This window comes from Saccostrea echinata, unplaced genomic scaffold, assembly GCF_033153115.1.
Source record: "Saccostrea echinata isolate AGI-Se365-2 ecotype Australia unplaced genomic scaffold, CSIRO_AGI_Sech_v1 ptg000076l, whole genome shotgun sequence".
Taxonomy (NCBI): Eukaryota; Metazoa; Mollusca; class Bivalvia; order Ostreida; family Ostreidae; genus Saccostrea; species Saccostrea echinata.
In genome coordinates, this window is record NW_026889825.1 from 873,642 (window position 1) to 886,378 (window position 12,737).

A 12,737-nucleotide genomic window follows, 5' to 3' on the forward strand; every position below is an offset into this window, starting at 1 on the left:
AGGAGCACTGTTCTAAAAAAAAAAAAACTTGAACTAAATGAGGATGCTTGCAAATCTTGACTTTCCATTAGATTTTTCAATTAAATTACCTTGTGAAATTTTGATTTTTTGTTGTGGCCCCATTACACCCCTGGAGGCCATGATTTGAACAAATTGAAATCTATTCTACCAGAGGATGCTTGCATATATTAATGTGACCGCGCTCTCAGATGTCTGGGACATAATTCGGCGGTGCACGTTCATTGGGGAATTTAGCTCAAGGGTTTGGGGAATGTTAGGAAGCACATAAGTCCAAATTTGTAGGGTAACAATGACAGTTTATTAAAGTAACCGTGAATTCCAAACAACATAAAAACATAAAGATGCAAGTCCAAGTCCTAACTAAAATTTAGATAAAGCTGGCCTAAATAGAAATAGAATCTTAAAAGTTTCTTAGTCTAATTCCTACATGGTTCTTAATTAACACATCAACTCACTAGCTCTGTCACTCTAGATCTCCCTTAACTCTCTGTATTCTCAAATATATATTATTAACTAATTGTAAGAAATTACTCAATGTAAATATAGCCAAAGGGCAAAACTTGTCAACTAAGTAATCTGAACAATGGAATACTCAAGTGTCATCCTTTGATGTCAGGAAGTCAAAGAAGATTTATTTAATTAATCTAACACCTAATCAGTGACCATTGCCATCAGGCAGTATGAGTGTAAATGATTTACAATTGCTAAGAAAGCACTAAATATTTCTGGGGATTAAGAATTAGCCAGATGTAAAATGTGTTGGTTTAATTTCATTACTTGTGAACAAATAACTTAGGATATCAAGAATTTATCAAAGTAAATGAATTTTATGAATGATATTAAAATTATAAGTAAAATTATTATCTATATTAAAATAAGTATCAAAAGTGAAATGGGAGCCATTTCACTGGTGATATGCTCCCCCTACTTCACCAAAAAGATTTCTCCTGAAATCTTAAAATACCTAAACTTCCATAATTACAAAAAATCATTATAACCCTACTTTTTTTTTAAACAAACAGCTACCAAATGTATAACTACATATATACACAATTGTATCTGATAGCCTAACCAGGTTAAATTTCTTGAAGAAAATTTTCTTAACCTAAAGGTATTGTAGGGTCAGAAAGTAAGAATGAAAAGTTCATAAGAACAATTAACAACCAAAAATATATACATAAATAGCATCCTAATTGGTAGGAATTATGCTAGAATGAATGTAAGTAATGATAAGTATGTTTTACATATATATATACAAGGGCCCACAATAAAATCTTTTACGACGAAAAGAAAATGATTAAGACTTGCATGTACAATGCAATAAAAAATAAACATTGAAAACAAATAAGCATGCTATTAAAAGTGTCTTTTGAAATTTGTTCATTTGAATAGTACTTTGGAGTTCATTTGCAAATTCATTTGGAATACATTGTTGCACAACAATTAAGCACAATTATATAGTTCATGAATTGGAATATTCTTATTCATTCTGAAATAAGAACTGTGTCCTTTGAAATCTACATGTTTCTGGATTGGAATATTTGCACTGAAAAATGTCCTTCGAAATGATTCATTGGTATGTCCTTCGAAAAATTCTTTGGGGTTTCTTTGAATATGCATCGTTGACTGCTTGCACTGTATCCTAACATCCCATTGGGAGTTCCATTAGGATTCAGCAGTAGTTATCATGACATCTCAGTAGAGAGTTCCATCATGATGTAAAAGCAGTCAATGTATCATGACATCCCAACAGGGAGTTCCATCATGATTAGTGATTACCATGACATCCGCAAACTGGAGTTCCATCATGGTGATATAGTACAGAGTCACTAGTCATAACACCCTTAGGAAGGAGTTCCATCATGACCAAAATTCACAGACAGCTATGACATCCCTGGCTGGTACAGGGAGTTCCATCATAGCACAATTTTGATGACCTTGGGAAAAGAAGTGGGTTGATCAGCATAGTTTCCTGCAAAACTTCTGGAAAAATGAACTGTCAATGAATCACACACAAATCATTTGTAGTCAGGGAGAGTGACAAGAAAGTACAACCACCAAAAATGTACATGTGACACAAGAAGCTATACCTACAGATTACTTTTACTTAAATTTAAGTGTGAAATTCTTGAAAATAATTTAACCCGTACGAACAAGTGAGGCGTAAACCAGCTGGATGAGACATGGAAACCAGCTGGTTTCTAGACGGAATTCAGAATTACGTGTCTTTACCAGGCGTACATGAGCAGGACACGTATTCCTGCTCTTTGCACACACGGAATACGTGTCATTTTCCGCCTCTTGGGCCAGGCGTAATTCTTGTATCAGGCGTAATGCTGAACTTAGTAAAATTGGTAAGGCGTAATGTTGGACTTAGAAAAATTGGTGAGGCGTAATGTTGGACTTAGAAAAATTGGTGAGGCGTAATGTTGGTCTTAGAAAAAAAATAGAAAAGGTACAATGTAGGCAAAACATTATATTTCACTTTTCTTTTGTTAACAATAAATCCATTGGCAATATTTACAGTGAAATACTTTATAGATTAGAAAACTTTAAGATAAATATTTCAGCATTTGTGTTTGTCCTTCCCAACATCATTGTTGAGCTAAGATAATTTCTAGCTGAAATTACAGTCCCATCACAGATGTCCTTATAAGTTCCACCAGCTATATTTCTGTTAAACCACTCTTGCATTTTGCTTTAAAAAATCCATCTTGAAAAATAATGGATTGTGGAGTAGATTTATAACAGGTATTTCCAGAAAGAAGTTTTTGGTTTCTTGAATGGTGTTTGACAAAATTTCTTTAGACAGATGACACAATCAACATTTTATTGGCCCCTAAACAACGATGACAATGAAAGTGGTAAGCACTGTCACAAAGGTTCCTTAGTTTTTTGTTTTTTTTTTGGACAACTGTTAAATGCATATATGTCAAATGGTATATAAAATGTGTTCTGCTAGCATCACATCTGAAATTATGTTCAAAAGTTGTTGGATTCATCATCTATTATTGGTGCAAATCACAGCAAGCACTAACATGAATACTCTTATTGAAATACGGATGTTACAGAGCAAAGAAAGAAGTTGGAAGTCTTGATCATCATGCTCCGTAACATTGCAATTTCTTCAGTGATATCATCCAAAATGTATTCCTCTTCATCAGATAAATCAGAAAAGAGAATACTTCCTCTTCATTATCAGAAAAATCCTCATCACTAAATTTTATGTATCTTTTTGGCAGTTGGGGTTCTTTGTTTCTTAAATGTTGTCATGTTACTCATCAAATGGTCCAGCACAGACTCTTCATGGTCAGACATCTAATTCAAGAATAAAACACTACTATTACCCAGTTAATCAAATGCATGCAAGTGAACATTAATTTAATCGACTAAAATATATATATTTTTAAAAACCAGAAATTGGTGTGTAGGTTGTATTGTTACAAGCTAATCAATATGTACAAAAAAATAATTAATTTTCTTTAAACGTATTGAGAAAAAAAAAATCGATGAGAACTCATTCGTATTTTTTTTTCTCTTGCTTTACATGTACTGTATGACTATCAACAGCTGATCAAGTAGCAGGGATCTAATCTGGGTCCCTGCAATTTGCAAGAAGTATATAATTTGTAATCTAATAGTAAAGCGATACAAACAAAACAAAACAATGTTATTTAAGGTGACCTACCTCGCTCATGATGATTATTTCTGCGCCTTCGTCTTCTAACTTCAGAGTCGATTTAGTTCCGAGATAATTCGGGTTGCAATCTGTAAAACGGAAGTAACATTCTATTAAATTGATTGTCGATCCCGATATATGTAGGTCGATCTTTTTAAAAAAAAAAAAAAAAAAAAAAAAAAAAAAAAAAAACAACTGTAAAATACTTACCGATATCAGTTTCCTAGAATCTTCTACGGTTTTCTCGCAATCAATGATTCCTGTTCTTGTTATTTATGTCTCGGCAAATTTACACATTTCGATCACAAATTCTGTACCTTGTAATGCATCTCATATTTTAAATCTCCATCGTTCTATAAATTAACTTGAGCTGAAATTTGCTAAATTTTACAAACGCTTTCCGTAAGTAACCTTCTTTATTTTGTTTGGTTATTCCATGATTTTCCAATGTGCCGAGAACAACTGTAAACAGTCAAGTCCATGACGGAAAACCGTCCGATCTAAAAGTTACAAGTATTGGATGGAAAATCCGTCCTAAAGAAAAGGATGGTTTTCCATCCTTCAAATGAAATGGATGGAATTCCATCCAAAATTATTAAAATATCCCTGATAGGATGGCAATTCCATCCATACTTCATCATATTTTAAACAAAACAAACATATTAAAATTTCAAAAGCTATTATCACTAATTATTGTAATCACTGGTCAAATTATGGAAGTTTCATTTCGAAGACGCCAAAGATGGCGTAAGAAAGTTCAAAGATTAAGAAGAGAAAGGGGATGGGACAACGTATCGGACAAAGTTATCCTCTTCTTCTCAACAATTAATGGGTAAATAAGTTTTACATATTGTACCATGTTTACATGTTTTAACAATGATTAACTTGTTAACCGTACACATAGTAAGCTTTATGCATTTTATATGATTGGTTTCTTCAGCTTTTCAAACAATTGTGAAGTGTATATTGGTAAAAGTAAATCTTAAATATTATATTTTAGTTCTAAGTTTTGAAAGTAGTACTCTAGCCTTAACCATGTTAACACAAGATATATAAACAAGATATTTTGCCCTTTTAGATACCATCACTTCAGAATCATGCCAACGCAGTTTAGCTGGAATCATCCATATATGATGGAATGCATTCCCGAGCCTACAAACAGAAGGGACCCTCTAGCTGTCTTAGTGAAAGAAATGGGGGTAAACATAACAATTGGACGGGTTCCAAAGGACATATGCAATGTCATTTCCCTTGAGATGAGAGTGACACAGAAGCTTAGGAGGACATTTTGTCTGTATATTGGGACACACCATAATGAAGGCCCAGTACCAAGTGGGGGACTGAAACTCCATTGTGTTTATGTGTTGGAGTTTAGCAATGACACATCTTACAGACGACTTGGGGAAGTTGCCAGTTTTTTGAGGAGACATGTACCATCTTCATACATATATCTGTGACAGTTAAGAGACTTGTTGGCATAAGTATTATGATCACTTTCATTTCATAAGCATGATAAGCATAATCATCGCTGTTGTTATTATCATATTCTACATCATGTACATAATTTTGAATGAAAAACATTTGACATGTTTGAATGCTTTATTCATTTTGTTTAATCAAACAGAAGTAATTTCTTCAGAAACCACATTCAGTAAACCATCTGACACAGACAAGAGGGTCAACTGTTCACATAAAATGTTACCATGGTTACCTTATTTTGTGTTATAGAGTAATGCTACAGTGAATCCAGGAGGAAAAAAACCAAATTGACAAATATACTACAAATGATGTGTGAAATAAAGTCATGTAAATGAACAATTTAAAACCACTATTTGATTGATCAAATTTTAAAAAAGTGCAGATCATCAGAGGAAGGTTCTAGTTCCTATATTATCACAATTATTTATTTGGTATTAATCATGTTTATAAACATTGTTGAATAGGAAAAGTTGAAATTATATAGGATAAACATGACAAAAACACTGTTGGCAGGTAAATTCAATATTTCAAACAAAATTCAAACATTCCTTTACCAAAAGTTCAACAAAGATCACCCTAACTTGCAACATAAAAAAAACTAAATCATCCAAAATACTAGTGCACATGAAATGAAAACAAAATCTTTCCATTCTAACATTGGTTTTAACATTGTTGTACACTTCAAAGTAAGTCTACTGCTTCTTGCTTCTTCCTCTGCCTCTTCCCCTGCCTCTTCCTCTTCCTCTTCCCTGCTTTTTTCCCGATTCCTCCACTGATGACGTCTCTTCCTTACCTTTTTCTAATTCTTCTAATCTTCTTTTCACCGGCTTTCTTTTCTCTCTCAGGAAAATCCTGGATTTCAAATTTATTACAGTGTCTTTTGAGATTGCCAGTAAGTCTTCTCCACCTGTAGGAATCATGCTTGTCAGTTCCAAATGTTGTTGCTCTTTGACAGGCATTTGAGAAAACCCTGGGAGGAAACCCAAACCTGTGCCATGTGTTGCTTTGTATGGCGATGGCTGCACAACGTTTTGTTTAATTTTAGCTTTGTTTATTTTTTTTAGAATGGATTCTTCTCTTGTTTCAATCATCGAGTCCTTGAAATCAATAATGTTTTTGTTTTCTTTAAAGTTCCTAACGAAGTCTTCACTTCCTGAGAAATGCACCTCTGCACCTTTTTGGATAAGTGCAAAATACCTCACGTCTTGATTGTCGTTGGCAAACGCAGCCATTTTCTCAAAAACTTTCAGTCCCCTACTCAATCTCTTTCTCTCCAAATCTTTCTTCCTTCTGTGCATGTCTGTGGGTGTCCCTGTTTTCTTTGTGACAAATTTCCCACTTTCTTTGTCTCTTATTTTTTCTACAACAAAATTTGAATATCAGATGCTGCCAATAATGTCAATATTTAAACACACCCTTTACCAAAATAATAAGCATCTTCTGAATTATTATCAGTTCACTGTTGATGATTTGTCATTTTTCTAGGAAAAATCATGTTAAGGACAAAAAAAATGAATCTACATGTATAATAAACTACTTATTTTGATAATTTAGATGTCAGACTTACTAGCTGCAGGAGTTGCAACAGTGAATGTCTCATCATCTTCTTCAGTTTGTTGTGGTTGTGGAATATTATCTAAATTTTTTAATTTAAAATACTCATATTAATTCATTTAGAATTGTGTAGCAAAACACAATAAAATAGGTGTCACAATGTTAAATTTATTTTTATTGTTAATAAATAACCTTTTTTTTAAAGCAAACCAAGAATGAATAAATAATATACCAGTGCTCTGCATGGTAACAGTCAGCAAACTCTCTTCCTCACCATCAAATGTTATATCTGGATCTAAAAAATAGGGAAAAAAACAAATTATACCTTAGATAAAACAAGGTTTTACAAGATACATTTGCTTGACATTTAAAACCGACATATGATATAAAAAAGATTAATGATTTAAAATTATTTGAAAAAAAAAAAACTAACCAGGGGCTGAAAACTTATGCAAATAGAGTTCTGTGCTTATGGTTGGAATCAAGGGTGCATCTGTGCTTATGGTTGGAATCAAGGGTGCATCTGTGCTTATGGTTGGAATCAAGGGTGCAGCTGTGCTTATGGTTGGAATCAAGGGTGCAGCTGTGCTTATGGTTGGAATCAAGGGTGCAGCTGTGCTTATGATTGGAATCAAGGGTGCATCTATGCTTATGGTTGGAATCAAGGGTGCATCTGTGCTTACGGTTGGAATCAAGGGTATACCTGAAGTATAAAGAGTTTAAATTAAATAGAAGAAAACATGCATATTTTTAAGGATGTCAAATAATAACAATTATTATGAAATACATAAGGATACCGTGATTAATTGCCGGGGCTTCATCATGCTCATTTTCCTCTGCGAATGATTCTGTTAATATAAAATAAATTAAGATTTGTTTAAAGTAATATAAAAAATACAAAGCAATTAAAAGAAATTTACATTTTTTTTTACCAAACTGAAGAAAGATGTAAAACATGTATAAAGAAAAACAAAACAACATACCCATACTCTGCATGTTCCATGTTATAACCGGTGACAGTCTATCTTCTTCATCAAGACCAGTACCAGATGCTAAAGGTAATTCTTGGAAGATAAGACAAATATTAAACCTTTTCTTGCTAATTGTAGATTTTTCACAAAGATTTTGAAACATCTTAGATTTATATTACCTGTAAATATTTAAAGTATAGAATGTGAAATTGGAATTGAAAAGAATTTACATAATAAAATTACCTTGCATATGACAAGATGATGATTCTTGTTGAGGAAAATGACCATCACCATGATCCCTCTCACCTCCAAGGATCAGATCTTGTAGCACTTGAAGATTGTCATTCTGACTGGTTAGATCATACTCATCCAATAACTTGTCTATGAATAAGCAATAAGGTAATAAGTATATCTGAAAATTCAAATCTGTATAGTAAAATATGTTACTTTTTTCCAAACTGAAAATATTGTTAAAGTTATTGAAACACCAAGGCAAGGAACTGTTAAATTAAATATACTACATTCTACACTGACTACAATCTGAATATACCTGCTTTAAACAAATCTAGTCCTGCTCCATGTCTGGTTCATTATGAAATGGAACATGCTCTTCGTTGATGGTTGGCAATTGTTGGGCTACCGCCTGTGATACTTCTTCCAAAAATATTAAATGTTGCTCTTTTAAATTTGATTTAACTTTTATAAGTCTGTCAAATAGCTTCATAAAGTCTTTTTTAGAGTTTTCATGTAGCAGTTCAATGATATCCAATATTTTGTTGTCAATTTCTTGAACAGAGAGTGCCGAATCGGCTGAAAATTTGTCTCTTTCATCCACAGTGATGTACACCGGGTGATGCAAAGTTGGATCATTCGGGGGAGTTTGATGAAGTATCATATCCAATATTCTATAGGATCTCTTTCGATTTGCTTCTGACGTAAAATTCACCAGTTCCTGACATAACACATGTCCACTTAGGGATGTAAGTACTGGTCCATGGCAGTCCGATTCAATATACTTTGATTCCCTCAAATGACATCTCCATTCCTTGATTGCACTTTCAATTTTCAATTCTCTATCATTACATTCGAGTGATTCTACACCAGCCTGAGCTAAAACATTTTTCTTCAAGCTTTTTAGCGATTGATGATTCCGACAAGTAGCTAACCACGATTCATCACTTGGAACTCCTCTTTTCAGCCATCCTTTCACATTCTTGTTTTCTTCCTCAAGCAGAAAATCTAAGCCTTGACCTTTGCTTTTGTTCCCAGACTTTGACAAACTGCAAAATTGTTCAAAAAACTGTTTCATAACATCGGGCAAAATTCGACGAATAAAAGTTTCGTAGATTTCTATTTCTTGGTACTTAGGATGATTCCTCCCATGAAAGAGTTCTTTTGTCATCCATTTTGCTGACATCAACAACTGAGGATTATTTCGCCTTACAGCAGCACGTAAATTTATTATCCCTTGTGAGTACTTGCAAACCATCTCAAATAAATACATAAAATTTACATTACATTGAGACTTGTCATATTGTTTCACAAATGAAATGAAACCATGAGCAGTACAGTCAAGACTCTTTTCAAAACAGTCTATGACATAAGGCCGGACCAGTTCCATCATTGAGCCAAAGTGAAATGCATTTATGAGCTGCCATGTTTTGTGGTTATCAGTACATTGTTGAGCACAATGCAATGCCTTTTCTGATTTCCAACCCATTAACTCAACAAACTGTTTCATGAAGACAGACCAGTTAAGTTCCATAAAGCTTTTCATCAGGTTCATCTCATAATGTCCTTCGCCAGTTAACAAAAATACCCAGTCAAATTCTTTACTGAAGTAGGGAATTGTTCCAGGATGTTTCTTTTTAGCATGGTTTTGAGCTTCTTCGATTCCAAGATATCCCTCTTTACATAGAGAACATATGAAATACTCTTCCACTAAACGCCTTACAAGGGAATGTGGAAGTCCATCACAGCAAACAAAAGTCCATGATCGTATGTATACATCCTCCTCCTGCTCTTCTGATATGTACTTTCTTATGTTTGCTTTCTTTCCTATGAATCTTAAGATGAGAATCATACTTTCTATTGAATTAGGATTGACAAAGACAGGATCTAGCAAAGTAACTTCCACAGGATTACCAGAGTGAAATGATTGAACATGAGCATACTGCTGATCAGGCTCCACACTTTCCTTTTTACTACCAGCATGTTTTTCAACATTTGACAATCCATGATGTCTACAATAGCTCGTTACATTTTTTACTTTTTCCTGGCCCAGCAAAGTATTTTTGGCATTGTTGGACTTCTTTTGAATGGATTGACTGTTCTTAGTTGTTTTCTCCTGACAGTTTGGACATTTTCTTGCTCTTTTCCCAAACTTTGTGTGACATTTTTGGCAAGTTTGATTACAGAGATTTTCCATTTTCTTTGATATTTCAAGGTCAAGTGCATCCTGCCACTTTCCTGACTCATCATTTTGATGCAGTTCTTCTTTCACGTGTCCTATTACATTGTGCAAATGATGATACAGCTCTTCATAATGAGTATCAATCAATAGTTTGTTAAATGTGTTTCTATCATCCTCTGGATTTTCACACATTTCCTTGACTACTTCATCATTTTTCTCAGAAGTTAACCATAATTTTGGACTATACTCTGGCATTTCTTGAAGAGGGGAAATTGTTGGAATTTGTACAACTGCTACATTTGTGATCACAGACATTTTGACTTTGTTTTGAGCATTTATGTTCCATGTTTTTCCAATTACTTGTTCGTTGTCAAATATAAAAGCAACATCACCTTTTGGACACGGTGATTCAGTATTTTTTTCTGTTGAGTTTAGATATGATGAAATGTATGAGTATTTCCCTCCTGGAATGGCTGTACCAAGAATGTTACAGGCTTGTCTACTCTTTGTGCAGGAAAATGTCACTAAATTTTGCATAAACGACCATATTCCTATGAAATCTTTCTCAATCAATCGGTAAATTGATTCTATAAGGGGGATTATCGTTTGGATTTGTACAGTATCTTTGGTTTGTCTTGTTATTGATAGCAAAATATGGAGAAGACGAGAATCTAAAGCAGAAAGATATTCATGGGGGTAAAAATTGTTCAAGCTTTCAATGTTTCCATGTGGATATTGACAGCTGACTGTGGCAATTTGTTCTTTTAATAAAGAAAGAGGCATATATGACTTCAAAATTTTTTCGACACAAATATTTTTTTCCTCCATATCCAACTGTTCAAACTGTTGAATTATCTGCTGTATCTTGAATTCGGAACAAGTTTTGTCTTGGCTTCCTGATGCCTCATTCTTATCTAATGTGTCTAATGTGCATATTTCACAATTTTTCTCATGCTGAATAAACAGTCGGGGTGTTTTCTTTTTCTTCTTATCCAATTGTGGAGTTATTCGTGGCTTTTTGGACTTCTGCTGTCGAGTATCTGATTTACTTCTATATAAATGACACCGACAAGGCTGACACAGGAATTCTGGATGAACAGATGGTATATCTTTAAAAACATCTATGTCATATAACTGAAGAAGTTCCATGGAAAAGTTTGTTTTACTAGTACGTTCATTGGATTTTGTTGAATTTCCACATAATCTGCATAATTTCTGTAAGTTGTTAACATGCTCTACAAGAATGAAAAGTGAAATAGAAACATTTTTTTTAATCAAAACTGGTGTGTATTAGTCTCTAATCTAATGGTTGCATTGTCACATGTGATTTTTTCATTTATATTGAGAGTGTAAAAATAAAATAGCCACTGAAAATATTTAAATGGCCAGAGTTTTATATAGTTAAACATTTAAACTTTTAAATGATTTTTTAACAAAAAAAAAAAAAATAAAAAAATAAATAAATAAAAAATACACATTGACAGTATCCTTAATATACTAAGTGATAACCAACATGCAGATCTACATGAACTTCCATGCTTAATACCATGCTTAATACATATGTATAAACATGATAAATGAATCTAACCATGCATCAAGCTGACATTTTAGGTTTTTAATACATGTTGTCAATCACATCAACACATATCCCTTTGTGTTTTAATAATGGTAATCTGACTGCCTGGTAACCAAAATATCCTATGTATCTGAGTATGATACTGAGCTGGTGATATCTGCCACATGAACATAATGAAGTGAGGCTTTATGGTAATACATATCATGCACATACATGGTATAAAAAATCCAAACATTTGCTGCCGTTTTGTTATTTGACCATCAAATAGTTTGTTAAATGTGTTTCGATGTATATTGCCTTTCACTGTCCCTGATTCAAGAGACTTTTTCTAATGTATTTCCAGAGATAACAATTTTTTTAACAAATAAGATACATGAAGTAGAATGACGATAAATTTTTAATACATGACTTATTTAACATATGACTTTAGTTACCAATTTAATGGATAGGTGTATATTGCCTAAACATCACATACATCAAAGAATTACCCTCTTTAAGTAATAATTAGGGAATTAATTTTTTTTTTCGATAAACATAAGTACATCTAAGTTTTACATGTTTTTGAAAACAAACACATGTATATATCAGGATTTGTTTTTGTTTGGTTCTTTGAATCTTTCCGACAAAAACTTGTTCTCGTTTCAGAGGGAATACCTGACATTGATAATGTAGACTGAGCATGCCAATGTTCAGCGATGAAATCTAACAAATAGTAAAATATGTACATGACTTATGCAGATTAAACTGTGTAATCATGGTAATGTTACGATGAAGTGAGTTTTGTTAAAATCTGCACTTGGTCCAACAGTCACACTGTTTACATATCATTACATATCATGCATATTATTAATAATTCATATTGATTTTTTTTTGCTAAGCATGCTGACATGAACATAATGAACATGGCTAAGACATGTAAGAGGTCAAGAGCATGAACCAATGTGAACATGATGAAGAAGGTAGTTGAGGCATTATCATGATTATGTATCAATATAAAGCATGTAAATGATAAACAAATGTATAAGCCTAAATGCAGGAACGTTT

General features: G+C 33.1%; 2 protein-coding genes and 2 long non-coding RNA genes across 5 annotated transcripts; 1 reads left to right on the forward strand and 3 right to left on the reverse strand.

Moving 5' to 3' along the window:
* Nucleotides 1-2,482: 2,482 nt before the first annotated feature.
* Nucleotides 2,483-4,128, reverse strand: LOC133176523 (uncharacterized). Of its 2 annotated transcripts, XR_009719481.1 has the most exons (3): nt 3,911-4,128; nt 3,710-3,789; nt 2,483-3,339 (listed from the first exon to the last, which is right to left on the reverse strand). It is a non-coding gene; the product is annotated as an uncharacterized LOC133176523 (long non-coding RNA). The 2 variants fall into 2 exon arrangements; XR_009719482.1 differs by lacking the exon at nt 3,911-4,128 and having other exon boundaries at nt 3,710-3,802.
* A 257-nt stretch (nt 4,129-4,385) lies between these two features.
* Nucleotides 4,386-5,247, forward strand: LOC133176565 (uncharacterized). Its single transcript, XM_061311681.1, has 2 exons — nt 4,386-4,532; nt 4,779-5,247. The coding sequence occupies exons 1-2, from the start codon at nt 4,414-4,416 to the stop codon at nt 5,155-5,157; spliced, it is 498 nt and encodes a 165-aa protein (XP_061167665.1). The 5' UTR covers nt 4,386-4,413; the 3' UTR covers nt 5,158-5,247.
* A 1,219-nt stretch (nt 5,248-6,466) lies between these two features.
* LOC133176560 (uncharacterized) lies at nt 6,467-7,029 on the reverse strand. The gene is made up of 3 exons (XR_009719483.1): nt 6,966-7,029; nt 6,747-6,815; nt 6,467-6,539 (listed from the first exon to the last, which is right to left on the reverse strand). It is a non-coding gene; the product is annotated as an uncharacterized LOC133176560 (long non-coding RNA).
* A 924-nt stretch (nt 7,030-7,953) lies between these two features.
* LOC133176524 (uncharacterized) lies at nt 7,954-9,192 on the reverse strand. Its single transcript, XM_061311642.1, has 2 exons — nt 8,255-9,192; nt 7,954-8,085 (listed from the first exon to the last, which is right to left on the reverse strand). Exon 1 carries the CDS (start codon nt 9,119-9,121, stop codon nt 8,270-8,272), a length of 852 nt encoding a protein of 283 aa, XP_061167626.1. The 5' UTR covers nt 9,122-9,192; the 3' UTR covers nt 7,954-8,085; nt 8,255-8,269.
* Nucleotides 9,193-12,737: the final 3,545 nt, after the last annotated feature.

What these genes read in the sequence shown, in the direction of transcription:
- LOC133176565 (XM_061311681.1), top strand. Translation starts at nt 4,414, where the DNA reads ATGGAAGTTTCATTTCGAAGACGCCAAAGATGGCGTAAGAAAGTTCAA. An exon ending in TTCTTCTCAACAATTAATGG is followed by an intron (nt 4,533 to 4,778) that starts GTAAATAAGTTT and finishes TTGCCCTTTTAG; the next exon opens with ATACCATCACTTCAGAATCA.
- LOC133176524 (XM_061311642.1), bottom strand. Translation starts at nt 9,121, where the DNA reads ATGTCAGCAAAATGGATGACAAAAGAACTCTTTCATGGGAGGAATCAT.